Source organism: Pelophylax lessonae (genome assembly GCF_965119305.1).
Source record: "Pelophylax lessonae genome assembly, chromosome: 11".
Lineage (NCBI taxonomy): Eukaryota > Metazoa > Chordata > Amphibia > Anura > Ranidae > Pelophylax > Pelophylax lessonae.
In genome coordinates this window covers 150,605,503-150,621,388 of record NC_138778.1, presented here as the reverse complement: position 1 = coordinate 150,621,388, position 15,886 = coordinate 150,605,503, and the positions used below count along the sequence as shown (strand labels likewise).

At 42.6% G+C, this 15,886-nt stretch overlaps 2 protein-coding genes across 2 annotated transcripts in view; one reads left to right on the top strand and one right to left on the bottom strand.

The window, feature by feature from the left end:
* Positions 1–3,405, top strand: part of MRPL10 (mitochondrial ribosomal protein L10) — a gene marked incomplete at its 5' end in the record, with an annotated part of 37,639 nt that extends 34,234 nt beyond the window's left edge. The window contains one exon of the mRNA XM_082272258.1: positions 3,150–3,405. Within this exon, the coding sequence (XP_082128384.1) occupies positions 3,150–3,352 (203 nt within the window). The 3' untranslated portion in view covers positions 3,353–3,405. The remainder of the gene's footprint in view (positions 1–3,149) is intronic.
* Positions 3,406–7,814: 4,409 nt separating this feature from the next.
* Positions 7,815–15,886, bottom strand: part of TBX21 (T-box transcription factor 21) — a 77,997-nt gene continuing 69,925 nt past the window's right edge. Inside the window, exons 5-7 of the mRNA XM_082271870.1 lie at positions 14,795–14,941; positions 8,579–8,664; positions 7,815–8,350 (exon numbers count right to left, since the gene is read on the bottom strand). Of these exons, the coding sequence (XP_082127996.1) occupies positions 7,852–8,350; positions 8,579–8,664; positions 14,795–14,941 (732 nt within the window). The 3' untranslated portion in view covers positions 7,815–7,851. The remainder of the gene's footprint in view (positions 8,351–8,578; positions 8,665–14,794; positions 14,942–15,886) is intronic.

Sequence of the window (15,886 nt, the reverse complement as noted above, 5' to 3'; positions counted from 1 at the left end):
TATCTATGTATATACAGTGGGTACGGAAAGTATTCAGACCCCCTTACATTTTTCACTCTTTGTTATATTGCAGCCATTTGCTAAAATCATTTAAGTTCATTCTTCTTCCTCATGAATGTACACATAGCACCCCATACTGACAGAAAAACACAGAATTGTTGACATTGTTGCAGATTTATTAAAAAAGAAAAACTGAAATATCACATGGTCCTAAGTATTCAGACCCTTTTCTCAGTATTTAGTAGAAGCCCCCTTTTGATCTAATACAGCTAGGAGTCTTTTTGGGAAAGATGCAACAAGTCTTTCACACCTGGATTTGGGGATCCTCTGCCATTCCTCCTTGCAGATCCTCTCCAGTTCTGTCAGGTTGGATGGTAAACGTTGGTGGACAGCCATTTTTAGGTCTCTCCAGAGATGCTCAATTGGGTTTAAGTCAGGGCTCTGGCTGGGCCATTCAAGAACAGTCACGGAGTTGTTGTGAAGCCACTCCTTCCTTATTTTAGCTGTGTGCTTAGGGTCATTGTCTTGTTGGAAGGTAAACCTTCGGCCCAGTCTGAGGTCCAGAGCACTCTTGAGAAGGTTTTTGTCCAGGATATCCCTGTACTTGGCCGCATTCATCTTTCCCTCGATTGCAACCAGTCGTCCTGTCCCTGCAGCTGAAAAACGCCCCCACAGCATGATGCTGCCACCACCATGCTTCACTGTTGGGACTGTATTGGACAGGTGATGAGCAGTGCCTGGTTTTCTCCACACATACCGCTTAGAATTAAGGCCAAAAAGTTATATTTTGGTCTCATCAGACCAGAGAATCTTATTTCTCACCATCTTGGAGTCCTTCAGGTGTTTTTTAGCAAACTCCATGCGGGCTTTCATGTGTCTTACACTGAGGAGAGGCTTCCGTCGGGCCACTCTGCCATAAAGCCCCGACTGGTGGAGGGCTGCAGTGATGGTTGACTTTCTACAACTTTCTCCCATCTCCTGACTGCATCTCTGGAGCTCAGCCACAGTGATCTTTGGGTTCTTCTTTACCTCTCTCACCAAGGCTCTTCTCCCCCGATAGCTCAGTTTGGCCGGACGGCCAGCTCTAGGAAGGGTTCTGGTCATCCCAAACTTCTTCCATTTGAGGATTATGGAGGCCACTGTGCTCTTAGGAACCTTAAGTGCAGCAGAAATCTTTTTGTAACCTTGGCCAGATCTGTGCCTTGCCACAATTCTGTCTGAGCTCTTCAGGCAGTTCCTTTGACCTCATGATTCTCATTTGCTCTGACATGCATTGTGATCTGGAAGGTCTTATATAGACAGGTGTGTGGCTTTCCTAATCAAGTCCAATCAGTATAATCAAACACAGCTGGACTCAAATGAAAGTGTAGAACCATCTCAAGGATGATCAGAAGAAATGGAAAGCACCTGAGTTAAATATATGAGTGTCACAGCAAAGGGTCTGAATACTTAGGACCATGTGATATTTCAGTTTTTCTTTTTTAATAAATCTGCAACAATGTCAACAATTCTGTGTTTTTCTGTCAGTATGGGGTGCTATGTGTACATTCATGAGGAAGAAGAATGAACTTAAATGATTTTAGCAAATGGCTGCAATATAACAAAGAGTGAAAAATTTAAGGGGGTCTGAATACTTTCCGTACCCACTGTATATACGGTAAAATCTTGGTTTGAGAGTGCTTTGCAAGACAAGCAAATTTTTAAAAAAAATTTTGACTTGATATACAAGCGATGTCTTGATATTCAAATAGCGTCATGTCACAGCTGAGTATAAAAGAGAAAAGAGGCGCCTCTAAGTGTAGCAATATTGTTACATTTAATGAAGGTTCAACATTTAGCAGCTCACATGGTTGATGATTAAAACAAGCACATCTAAGTATGCAGGCATCCGGGGTAAAGCTTTCCACATAGACCATCCTCCGCACTGTAATCTTCATCACACCCTTCCACGCTGTGCTCCAAAGTCTCGCTTTCAGATCACTCTACTGCAGGGTAGTCTTCCCAATCACAATTGCAGACTTACATCGGTGAGAGCCAGTGGTTCAGAAGATGGTCTATGTGGACAGCTTTATCCCGGATGTCTGCATACTTAGATGTGCCTCTTTAATCATCAACCACGTGAGTTGCTAAATGTTGTACCTTCATTAAATGTCCCCATACTGCTACACTTAGAGGCGCCTCTCTTCTCTTTTATATTCTGTAGCTCCTGCTGGATTTTGCTTCTAATCCTCTTGTGGAGGCTGCCATTTGTGGATGGACATTTTATGATAACACAATCTATCACATTGCTATAATCTTTGTATATAAACTATAAACTGAAAGATTTATGAATAAATAGTTGTGGAACGAATCATCTGAGTTTCTATTATTTCTTATGGGAAAATTCGCTTTGATATAAGAGTGCTTTGGATTACAAGCATGTTTCCGGAACGAATTATGCTCGCAATCCAAGGTTTTACTGTGTGTGTATATATATATAATGTGTGTATGTATATGTGTGTGTGTATGTATATATATATATATATATATATATATATATATATATATATATATATATATATATATATATATATATATATATAGTTAGTGTGAGTGTATGTGTGTATATGTATATATATATATATATATATATATATATATATATATATATATATAGTTAGTGTGTGTGTATATATATATATATATATATATATATAGTTAGTGTGTGTGTATATATATATATATATAGTTAGTGTGTGTGTGTATATATATATATATATAGTTAGTGTGTGTGTGTGTATATATATATATATATATATATATAGTTAGTGTGTGTGTATATATATATATATATATATATATATATATATATATATATATAGTTAGTGTGTGTGTGTGTATATATATATATATATAATATATATATATATATATATATAGTTAGTGTGTGTGTGTATATATATATATATATATATATATATATATATATATATATATATATATATATAGTTAGTGTGTGTATGTGTGTGTATGTGTATATATATATATATATATATATATATATATATATATACACATTTTTATTATTTTTATGTTTTGTTTTATACATACTTGCAGCTTCAAGACATTTTAAATATTTTGTGTATTATTATTTTTTTTCTTTTTTATAGGAGCCTTTGTTGAAAACAAACTGATGAGCCCACAAGGAATGGTGAATTATTCCAAGCTACCTAGCAAGGAGACACTGCAGGGCCAGCTTGTGAGTACGCTGGCAACAATGACTTTCCAAACATCGAGTTTGTTGACTCATCATTCATCACATCTGTCCAGCCTGCTGGAGCAACACAGCAAGGAGGATGTCAAGACTGATTGAGGAACCCCTGTATATTATTGATAAGACTTTTTAATAAAAGTGCATGTAGTGAACACCGTATCTATAAAATGCTTTTATTAACATGATCAGTAAGAACATATGATCTTTATTATACATATGATATAGAATGGCACACCTGTTCAGCTTGTAACATCCATATTGGACTAGAAGCAGTCCATCTGCCCTGAGAAGTGTTACAAGTTGTAATGCACAGCAATTGTAGTTTAATGTCTCAGCACTTTAATAGACAGCCAGTCTGTCCCTAACTTTACCATACAGTACCTAGTGCACACTTGCAGAAAAAAGCATATTGCAAACTATCTTTACCGGGATTGCTGTAGGAATTGCTCCTCACCCTCATCTAATTCATAAGGCAGTCCTATTTAACAGACAACATACACTATTTCACATTGTCATATCTTTATTGAACAAATAGTTTAAAGTTAAGTTCCTTGAATGAAAATTGACCATTTAGGATAATGAGATTTAAAAAAAAAAAATAGGGTACATTAGTATTGCAATCAGTAAGCTGTCACAGGTGTGGTAATGGCACCCTACCCTGTTTAATGGAAGAAAACAAAAAAAACCTTGTTTGTTTACTGACAGTCTAGTCATCTCAAGAAAGATCTGCTGATGTGAATCAGGCCCAGATCCTTAAAGAAGATCCTCACCCTGTAAATAAAAATGTAAAAGTCAGCAGTTACAAACATTTTTGGCTAACTACAGTGGCGTCTGTCTTTCTCTTCACTGCTGCCAGCGGATTCTTCAGAGTTTTTCCTGCCAGTGCTGCCTCGTACTCAGCCATCCGGGACAGTTCAAACTAAGAAATTGGAGACATCCCCTGCACCCCCCTTACAGCGGTGGACTCCTTCCCTTCTTACTTGGTCAGAAGCGCCCAACAACTATTTTCTTTGGACACTGTACATGCGTGAGCCACACTGCGCTCCCTGAATGGTCCGGCAGTCTCCTGGTGACATGACCCAAGAGGCTGCAGGGGAAGGAGAGGGGGCCCAACTTCCACTTGGATCGCTGCGGCAATCCGAACAGAAGTGGGAGTTGGTACCTGTCAAAATCAGGTACCCGCTCACCCCCACCAAAAATAGACATTCCAAATGTGGGGGAGGAGGAAAAGCGAAACTTCCTCTTGTTGGTGAAGTTCCGCTTTCAGATTCCGAAAGATTTGTGGTGCACTAAAGGGTACACACAAAGACCTCGGTGTTCTTTGAGCCACAAAAAATATAGTGCATTTGCTACTCTCTTTGTGTGGGCATTCTGGTAATATCATGTCAATAGTCAATCATGTCAATAGTGCAGCATGCAATGATGAAGGTGAAACAACAGAATTGGAAAGCCTCCGCAGAAATCCCTGAGCGTGTGAAAGCCTGTTAATGTATCTAGTGTTAGAACACTGAACAAGAACATACATGAAAGGACTCCACAAGGGAAACCCCTGCACTTCAGAAGGAAATAACGAATTCTGAAAACAAGTCCACATAGATCCCTGATGCCCAACACGCAGCACGCTGGCTCTCTGCATACAGTCCATGGGCTGTTGGGCACCATATATAAAGCAGAGTAGCCAAAGGGTAACAGGTGCTGGATTGCTGTCTGTGTTGCAGTACCCAGCACTGAAAGAGACTATTTCTGCCCAAAGTACACGTAAAGTCCCAGTCTGGAGAGAGAGAGCCTGTGATAAGTAAGTGATCACCAATGGGAGGGGGGTTAACTTTCCCTTCCATAGGCACCAATGCCTATAGGAGGGATGGGAAGGATTAAGTTTCACTGCCTTGATCAATCACCACTGCAGGAGTGGGATTTGGGGGGGGGGGGGGGGTAATTCTCACTGCCACTGGCCACCAAATGGAGGGATACATTTTTACTGATACTGACCACCAGTGTTGGGGGGGGGGGGGGGGGGAGTACATTTCACTGCCAGTGGCCACAAATGCAGAGAGAGGAGGTTAAAGTAATTGTAAATGGTCACCTTGTAACATAACCCATTTAGTTTAAATAAAAATGAAAGGCAAAACATTTGTGCATAGATATTAAATAAAAAAAAAACATAATAAATACCTTTTTCTCTTTTATTATAAGTGAACACATTCCCTTTGTTCTCAGCAGAATAAGAGCTGAGGGAGGAGAAGCAACAGCACACTGAGCTTTCCAGTGAAAGGCTGTGTCAGGACAAGTTTGATCATTGGAGGAGAGCAGTCTGAGTTCCCATTAAAGCTAGAGAACTGACCACAGTGTGTTCTCCTGTTTAGGGTGGTCAGCTTTAATAGAGAAGCAGAGGGACTGACAGGAACACCAGGGATTTCACACAAAGAAAGCAATAAAAAGAGAACAGGAGACTTTCTCATATAAGTACATGGTACAGCAGACACATATCAGAAAAATAAAATGTTGGGGTAACAAAAATTTTAAATTTGACTGGCAATGATCACCAATGTGAAAGGGTGGTTATTGTATCCATTGGCATCAATGTCGGTGGAGGGGATTCAATTTGCCAGTGACCACCATCGTGTGTGCATATATCGAGGGCCGATCTGCACTTTCCCCGATATTTCGGAATCAGCCACCTGCAGCTAGAGGCATCACCCTGGTACCGGCGTCCATAACCGACGGTCGGCTGTCTTGTAATGACAACCGATGCGGCTGAGAAGCCGCTCGGCTGTCATTACAAGGAGCAGGCCTTCCGCGGCTCACCTGGGTCTCCCGTCCCACCGGGAGACCCAGGTAACCATCCTGCACAGCTGCCAAAGAGAAGACCCGATCAAAGCCGCATTCGGGTCTCCATGTAAAAACCCGGAAGTGATGTCATGACATCACTTCCAGGTACTGGCGCCAAATTCCAAAAAATGACAGCATTCAAAACAGCGTTTTTAATGCTTTTAAGTGCAGAGGAGGGGCTTGGGGTCTTTTAGAGCCCCAGATCGCTCCACAAGAGTACCTGTAAAATAAAAAAAATTTTAATGTACGAAAATATCGGCCGATCCCGATATGCGATGACTAAAATATCGGTATCGGCAATTAAAAAAAAAAGAGAGATCTGTCGATCACTAGTTAATAGTACTGACACTAGTTCCGGGGATTATTATTGCATCCATTGACACAGAAGGTGTGAGGTATTATTTCGTTCACTGACACCAATGCTGGGGGTTTGTTATTTCGTTCACTGACACCAATGCTGGGGGTTGTTATTTCATTCACTAACACCAATGCTGGGGGTTGTTATTTCATTCACTGTCACCAATGCTGGGGGTTGTTATTTCGTTCACTGACACCAATGCTGGGGGTTGTTATTTCATTCACTAGCACCAATGCTGGGGGTTGTTATTTCATTCACTGTCACCAATGCTGGGGGTTGTTATTTCGTTCACTGACAATAATGCTGGGGGTTGTTATGTCGTTCACTGACACCAATGCTGGGGGTTGTTATTTCGTTCACTGACACCAATGCTGCAGATTATTGTGTCCTATGACACCAATTTAGGGGTTATTATTGCACTCACTGACACCAGTGCTGCTATTACGGATGGGTAGGACCACACTTAAGGGCCTCGATAATGTTCTGGTTGACCACCACTGACCTAGATGTTTCACAATGCTTCTTGGTGATTGTTTTGTGGACAGTTTGATGCACACAGGGTTAAACAACCAAACACCAGAACCTCATTGCAGTCATGGAGAATTGTAGGAGCATCATAGTTATGGGATGGAGGAAACAAATAAAATCAGATTAATACATTTTTGCAGGAAAATGTCAAGTCAGTGGCCCAGCATTTCATTAGGCCATAAATGTTTGCCCAGGTTGGCCATTGTTTCCTGTAGAAGAGCCTGGTACATATGTGAGTTCTCTAGTGATGCCGAGCGTGAGTTTCACCGTATATTCTATAATTGTGAAGTTAGAGACCAAACACGGAAATACCAGTGAATTGAAAGTCTTTGTGAAAGAGTACAAACGTTTGTGTGTTAGTAATATAAAATACGAGCTACTTACACTGTGACTGAATGAATGGACCGTACTATAGAAGTTCATTGTGTTGATGACCAAGTAATTCCCAAGGGTACAACCTATTTCTAAAAACTGTGTGTATGGGCAAAAATAAAATAGGCAACATGCTGGTTCTATGTTGGTGACATAAGGGTCTATAAACCTGAATATGCTCTACTTTACTGCCTTGAAATGTGGCCAGGCCCCTATAAAGTTGTCTACATTGTATACTACACACTGAGAAAAAAGACTGGAGCCTTTGTCAATGTACACAACTGTGTGAAATGCACTACATTTGAAGCAGACAGGTGCTTGACATAAGGTCTTCAAGGCAGAGATGTTGAGGAGTGGTGCTCTGGTAGTACCCCTATACCTCCCCTGCTCTTGGCCATGTGACATCAAAACCATCATTATGGGGGGTACTTAGTACAAAATTTGCACTGGGGCCCATAAGCAATCTGTTCTCTTCTGTAGTTCGGTGGTAACTTGCATGCTCTTGTTAAAGTTATTGGCTGTAGAATCCACAGAACGGCAAGTCTGTGTCCCTATCATACATATGGGGGGATCCATCTGGTTTATATGGCGACAGTCTCCGCCTTTTGCTGTCCTCTGTATACGTTGTATGGTCTCCCCAAAGACTAGATTGCTCTTCTTTTTCTCTGGTATCTAAAAAGGGATAAACCCAACTAGGCGGTGTAGGATTGGGTTTCGGATGGTATTGAGCTGGTCCTGCCCAGGCTGAACTCAAGGTATCTGCATAATAACCCAGAGGAGGTGGCTGGGTATAACACTTCATGGCATAGGCTGCGGCCATTTTTCCTGTGGTTTCATAAGGTGCGTAGTCCCGGGGTGGAGCAATACTTTGAGACGATAAGTACCAAGGTGGGTGTTCTTTCTGTTCTACGGAGTAGAGACGTGTCGTCTGCAGAGGGTTGTGCAAGAAAGGATTAGGATAGCAGACAGGTGGTGATGGTGTTTGGCGTTCAACAGACGGGATACACAACCTATCAAAAAAAAGAAATGTAATTTAGCATCATATGGTCCACAAAACCAGCACAAATAATACTGCTAGTGTACACACATAGAATTTACACACTATGCTTCTAAGAACTCTCTGGGACACTAATGTCCTACAGACTCTTGGTTCTGAAAAGTCACACTCGAGTTTAATGCCACAGCTCTTCCCTTTTGTGGAGATGGCTACAAACAAGAGTTTTATTATTTTTACTGACCCCATCATTTCGCTGCCTGTTTGTGTTTCACAGTGGTCCCGGAATCCTTTAGCGAATGGATTGTGATCAATTTTCAGCTGAGTGATCTGCAGCAAAAAAACAGAATGAAATGATTGTCAGTCTTATTTAAAAGAGGATGGCTTCCTTTTCTACATAGGTGGAGAAAAAGACACACGTCCATCTAGTTCAACCAATAGAAAAATCTAACAAATAGAAATCGTATACCCACAGTTGATCCAGAGGAAGGCAAAAAAAAAAATTAATAAAGCATGATCCAATTAGCTACAGCAGGGAAAAATAAATTCCTTCCTGATCCCCCAGAAGGCAATCAAATATTCCCTGGATCAATTACCCCTGGTGCTATTACCTATGCATGTTAATATCCAGTTATATTGTGTGCATTTAGGAAAGCATCAAGCTCTTTTTTAACCACCTTCCACCCAGCCAATTATAATAATATGGCCGAGTGGGGGTTTCCTTATCCTGGATGGATGTCATATGACGCTGTGTCACTCTTACTGCTCGTGCTCATCCCCCCCCTCCCCCGGGGCGCAGGGAGGCTTAATCTGTGACCTGCTGTGTCCATTGGAGACATATAGTTGTACCGGGCCAGCCGTGGTATCATGTGATCACTGTGACCAATCACAGCCATCACATGTCAGTCATACACAATGACTTTCATTCATAGCCATTCATTGTGTACTAATGTGATCTCTATGATTGGTCACAGTGATCATATGGTACAGGTCCAATCACAGCCATCACAATGGTACATGAATAGATGCCATTCATAAGAAGAATTGCCTATAATAGTGATCATCACGGTAATAAGCAATTACAGTATAAAAACAAAAATCCAGATCACCTCCCCAAAGCAGTACAGTGTCACTATGGTGATATTGTACTGCTCTGGTCACAGTACTTAAAGGAGTTGTAAAGGCAGGATTAAGATTAAATATGCATTAAGATAAAAAACCTTCTGGGTGTAGCAGCTTCCCCAGCACCCCTAATACTTACCTGAGCCCCATTTCTCTCCAGCAATGTCCACGAGTCCATCGGCCGTCTGGGACTCTCCCTCCTGATTGCCTGAAACAGCCACAGTGGCATTGGCTCCCGCAGCTGTCAAACAAAGTCAGATAGCCAATCAGGAGAGAGAGAGGGGGGCGGGCCGAAAAGACAGCTTTGTGTCTCAATAGACACACACACAGCTGCAGCTAGGCTTGGGTGCCCCCATAGCAAGCTGCTTGCTGTGGAGGCACTAAACAGGAGGGAGGGGCCAGGAGCAGCATAGAGGGACCCGAGAAGAGGAGGATCTGGACTGCTCTATGCAAAACCACTACACATAGGAGGCAAGTATCACATGTTTGTTAAAAAAAAACTTTACAATCACTTAACATAAACAAAAAGTAATTAAAAAAAAAAAAATGTTTTTTTTTCTAACATAATGTCACCCCAGTCAGTGTCCTTGGTCAGTGCCATACCACTCAAATTGTGATGCTGTACTGCTCTGGTTACAGTATGTAAAAAAAGAAATGTGGAAAAAAAAATGTTTTATTTAATTTCTTAATTTTACAAAAATATGGTACAAGAAATTACAACTGCAAACAACTCACCATGCCTCTTACTAAAACACTTGGAATGTCTTCTTTCCAAAAAGGGGGTGATTTGGGGGATATTTATACTGTCCTGACATTTTAGGGCCTCAAGAAATGAGTCTGTACAGGAGTGATACATTTTCGATATACTGTATATACACCATAACGTGTAGAATCTATAATTTTCACGCAGCCTAAATATTATACACTGATTTGGGTCATTTTTACCAGAAATACATTTACATATACATTTTGGGCTTTTTTTTTTTTAAAGAAAGATTATTTCTTTGTAAAATTTCATAACAGAAACGTAGAAAACTGCAAGTTTGTTGAAAATGTTCTTATTCTTTTCCTTTATATAGCGGGGGGAAAAAACCCAGTGGTGATTAAATACCCCCAAAAGAAAGCTCTGGCAAAAATGTCATAAGGGTACAGTGTTGCAAAGCTTTGAAAGCTTAAAACTGTCCTGGACTAGTAGGGGACGGAAGTGTCTGGTATTGAAGTGGTTAAAACAATCTACTGAGCTGGCCAGAACTAGTTCTCAAAGGAGACTATTCCACATTTTTGCAGCTGGACCTTGCTTTGTGCAGTGGTGCGCAGTCATGTTGAAAAGGAAGGGGCCATCCCCAAACTGTTCCCACAAAGTTGGGAGGATGAAATTGTCCACAATGTCTGGGTATGCCGACATCTTAAGAGTTCCCTTCATTGGAACTAAGGGGCCAAGCCCAACCCCTGAAAAACAACCCCATGCCATAATCCCCCCCTCCACCAAATGATTTGGACTAGTGTACAAAGCAAGGTCCATAAAGACATGGATGAGCGAGTTTGGGGGGGAGGAACTTGACGGACCTGCTCAGAATCAAGACCACAACCCGATAGAACACCTTTGGGATGAATTAGAGCGCAGACTGCGAGCCAGGCCTTCTCGTCCAACATCAGTGCCTGACCTCACAAATGCCCTTCTGGAAGAATGGTCAAACATTTCCATAGACACACTCCTAAACCTTGTGGACAGCCTTCCCAGAAGAGTTGAAGCTGTCATAGCTGCAAAGGGTGGGCCAACTCAATATTGAACCCTACAGACTAAGACTGGGATGCCATTAACCACTTGCCGACCGCCGCACGACTATCTACGTCGGCGGTCAGCCCCTCACAGGCAAACTAACGTAGGGCTACGTTGTTTGCTTGTGAGGGTCTAGGGAGCGAGCGCGCGCCCCCCGGGGCGCGCTCCCGCTCCCGCGTAGTCACGGACCCCCCCGCGCGTGTGACCAGCGGACCCGATGTCCGCCGGTCACTCGGCGATCGGCGGGGGAGAGGGAGAATGTCAGGCAGCTTGTGTAAACAAACTGCCTGTCATTCTCCTCGCTGCAAAGACACTGATAAAACGGATCTGGTATGTAGATCCGTTGATCAGTGTCCTTACAGCTAGAGCCACAGCCAATCACAGTAGAAACCACGCCCCTAGGGACACACACAGCCCCTCCCTTCCAAATAAAGTTAACCCCTTCACTACCAGTGTATTTTTACAGTAACAGTGCATATGTATAGCACTGATTACTGTAGAAATGTCACTGGTAACCCCAAAAGTGTCAAAAATGTCAGTCAAGGGTCCGATCTGTCCGCCGCAATGTCGCAGTACCGCAAAAAAAATCGCAGATCGCCGCCATTACGCGTTAAAAAAAAAAACAACAAAAATGACAAAAATCTTTCCCTTTGTTAGTAAACGCGATAACTTTTGCGCAAACCAATCAAAATACGCTTTTTGCGATTTTTTTTTACCAAACATAGGTAGCATAAAATAAATTGGCCGAAAATTTTTAAAAATTTTGATTTTTACATTTTTTTTTGGGGGAATTTCATATAAAAAAATGTGAAAAATATTGCTATTTTTGCAAAATTGACGCTCTTTTTTTGTTTATAGCGCGTGATCAAAAAATCGCACAGGTGATCAAATACCACCAAAAGAAAGCTCTGTTTGTGGGAAAAAAAGGACGTCAAATTCGTTTAGGTACAGCGTCGCACGACCGCGAAATTGTGCGTTAAATTCACGCAGTGCCGAATCGCAAAATACCCCCTGGTCGGAATGGGGGTAAAATCTTCCGGGGCTTAAGTGGTTAAAGTTCATGTGTGTGTAGAGGCAGGTGTCCCAATACTTTTGACAATATGATGACTCTACATCGGGACATAGTGCTGTATACTGTTAGTAGGTGATTTTTACAAACAGTTTATATAGCGCTGACAGTGGGTACATGTATTCATGAATATAATAGTTCATTTGGATCAGCTTGGTCCAAGTCTGTTTTATCCTTGTATTCTCCATCAATTGGATTTGTAATGGCTGTGGTTGGAGGCATTACAAGGAACTGCATGTTATGCTGTTATTGGAGTCCTGAGATAAAAGTAGCCAGGGAATGATTCAGCTTGCTAGCGTCAGTGGTTATTGCTAACGGCTATAGCCGCTGGCAATAATTGCATGCTAGAGATCTGCCATGCTCGTTGTTCCCAAGTTGATCGATGGATCGACTTGGGTAAAATCAGCCTGTCCATAGATGGTTCGAATCCCAGCTGGTTTAGCAGGGACTGGCCAAGATTCAAACCATCTATGGGCAGGCTGATGGTACCCAAGTTGATCCATCGATTGACTTGGATACAAGCAGCATTACAGATCTCTAGATTCTAACCATCTAAGGCTGGCTTAAAGCGGAGTTCCGGCCTCAAAATCGACTTTACACGATCCGCTTGCTGTACTGTCGCTGAAAAAGAATTGGATAATTTCAATTTTTTTTTTTATTTACTTACCCTGTTATTAAGGAAAATATATTTACCTTCCTTCCTCTTCCTCCCTCTTTGGCCGCGACCCTGTCTCTTCCTGCTTGCATTGATTCCTGGGAGCCGAACTTCATCGCTCCCAAGAATCAATGCGCCTGCACCGGCCCCGCTCGTCACTTCCGGTTCAGGCGCGTTATTCCCTGCTGAACAGCTTCTGGGCATGCCCAGAAGCTGTGCAGGGATGACGCACCTGCACTGAAAGTGACACCCTTGTATACAATGACTAGAAGCAGTGTACATCAGTTGAAACACACAGCCTCATAGCCTATGTCAAGCCACTCCCATACTGCTCCTTTCTCTCAGGTCCCAGAAGATTGCCTGACCATTCAGCAGGTGTAGCGCGACTTGCGCTTACGCAGTTCACATCTGGCTGAGGAGCCACAAGCTGTCACTGCTGGATAACCACAGTTGAAAGGCCGTGCTCAGGGCCATCTTTAACACAGGGTAAAAGGGACAGCTGCCCTGGGCTCCGTCATTTTTGTGGGACCCAAAGCAGCTGCCCCTTGAGCCCGCACTGCCTGCAAACAGTTGATAAGTGGATTTGGGAGTGCCCAAGAAAATATTTTGCCAGGGTCCAATCAATATTAAAGATGGCTCTGGCCCCGTGCTACTATGTATTACTCATACAATTTTAGAAAGTTGTCTAAAAGTGGTTCTCTAGGCATTATTTACCTTAATGAATTCTCTTCATTAAGGCAAAAAAAACCTTTCAATAGCAGCTCCCCCCCCCCCCCCCCAGCTCCCTCTGCTAAACACTTACCTGAGTCTTCTCTCGATCAGCAGCACTATCTTGTCTGCAGGAGGCATTGGCTCCTGCTGCTGTCAATCAAATCCTGTGAGGATGAAGCAGGGGCAGGGCCAGGCTGCACTATGGACACACACAGCCCGTCTCTGGAAAGCACCTGCATGAGTGCCCCTGTAGAAAGCAGCTTACTATGGGGGGGGGGACTCAGAGAAGGGGAGGAGTAAAAAGAGCTAGCGAGGGACCCCAGAAGAGGAGGTAGGGAGCGGCTCTGCGCAAAACCATTGCACAGAGCAGGTAAGCGTAACATCTTTGTAATTTCAGAGAAAATAGTGATCGACCGATATCGTTTTTTTGTTGCCGATACCGATATTTTGGCCAATGCATATCGGTATCGGCTGATATTGGCCGATATTTTTGTACATTTAAAATAATGTTTTTTTTTTCTTTTTTACTTTACAGGTACTCTTGTGGAGGGATCTGGAGGTCTAAAAGACCCCAAACCCCTCCTCTGCACTTAAAAGCATTCAAAACGCCAAGTTTGGCTGTTTTGAATGCTGTCATTTTTTTTTAATCTGGCGCCAGATAGTACCCGGAAGTGATGTCACTCATAACATCACTTCCGGGTTTTTGCATTGAGACCCGATCAGAGCCGAATGTGGCTTTGATCGGGTCTTCGGTTGCCATGCAGGCTGGTTGCCCGGGTAGGACGGGAGACCCAGGCGAGCCGCAAAGGGCGGCGGGAGGGGTGTCCCCTTCAGGCTCCTTGTAATGACAGCCGAGCGGCTTCTCAGCCGCATCGGTTGTCATTACAAGACAGCCGACCGTCGGCTTTGGACGCCGGTACCGGGGTGATGCCTCTAGCTGCAGGAATCACCCCGGTACAGCACTTCCCTGGAATATCGGCAATATCGGTCACCTTGGTGGCTGATTCCGATATATTGGGGAAAGTGCATATCGGCCCTCGATATATCGGCTTTGCCGATAATCGGTCGATCTCTAGTTTACAACCACTTGTTATAGGTTTCCCAGCATTGGATGTATACTCACTTCAGCATTTTGATAAGCTGTGACGGCTATGAACTGGGTCTCTGGGAAGGTGAAGGTGTGACTGTGGTTCTCTGCAATTCCAGACTCCGTCACTCGTGTCACATTCAGACGTGGTTGATACTTGTGAAGGGACTGCAGTACCACCATCTGTCAAATGAGAGAATAAATGTCATTTCTTATCCAACTATTAACTGGTTAGTTTTACACAACTCTCCGAGGGAAAACATAATATTAATTGGGTCCCTATTTTTCTAAAAGGGATTTATGTGTGGAAGAAAAAAAAAAAGGTGAACTACTCTTCAGCATGTCACTGCTGTCAGTGGTGGGGGATATACAACTAGGACAAAAAGAACAAGAAATGGCAATAAGGAATGATTACAAAATGACAAAAAGCACACAGTACTAAAAACAGGATGGACACTCCCAGACCAAAAATTCTCACTTTGTAATGAAAATAATGACAACATTGTCAACACATGGATCCATATGCAATCAGTGAAACACAACAGCACTTGGTTAAACACTGTAATAGCATGGTATATTAACAAAGCAAATCATCATGGAACTGATGGAGTCAGTGATGCCAACCTCTCGAAGTGAAATTTACTGACATGACACAAAAAATTTACTGACAGAGCCACATTTTTTACTGACATGACACACAACATTTACTGACAGGGTTCAATTCTTTACAGTTCAAAAAGTTAGCCAAAATGAGCGTTTTCAGTGCAAATATAAATTTTGAAGCTACAGACATGTAGCTAGTGTGATTAGCAATGTGCTTAAGGTATAACAAAAGGCAAAAACATATTTCTCCTTTTTACATGAAGGTCAGGTTAATATAACCCAGCATAAAGTCCCCCCTTTACAGTGCAAGGGGAAATCTGCAGACCCTCATGTAAAAGGGAACACTGTGGACTCTGATGTAAAGGAAAAATCTGCCAAGTCTGATGTAAGGGGGAATGCTGCAGATTCTTGTGTAGAGGGAAACTCTGATCTAAGGGGGTCTCCTGTCACCAGAACCCCCCACCCAGCCACCTATTACACAAGAGTCCACTGAGCTCCTCTATATATCACAATCCACAGAGTTCC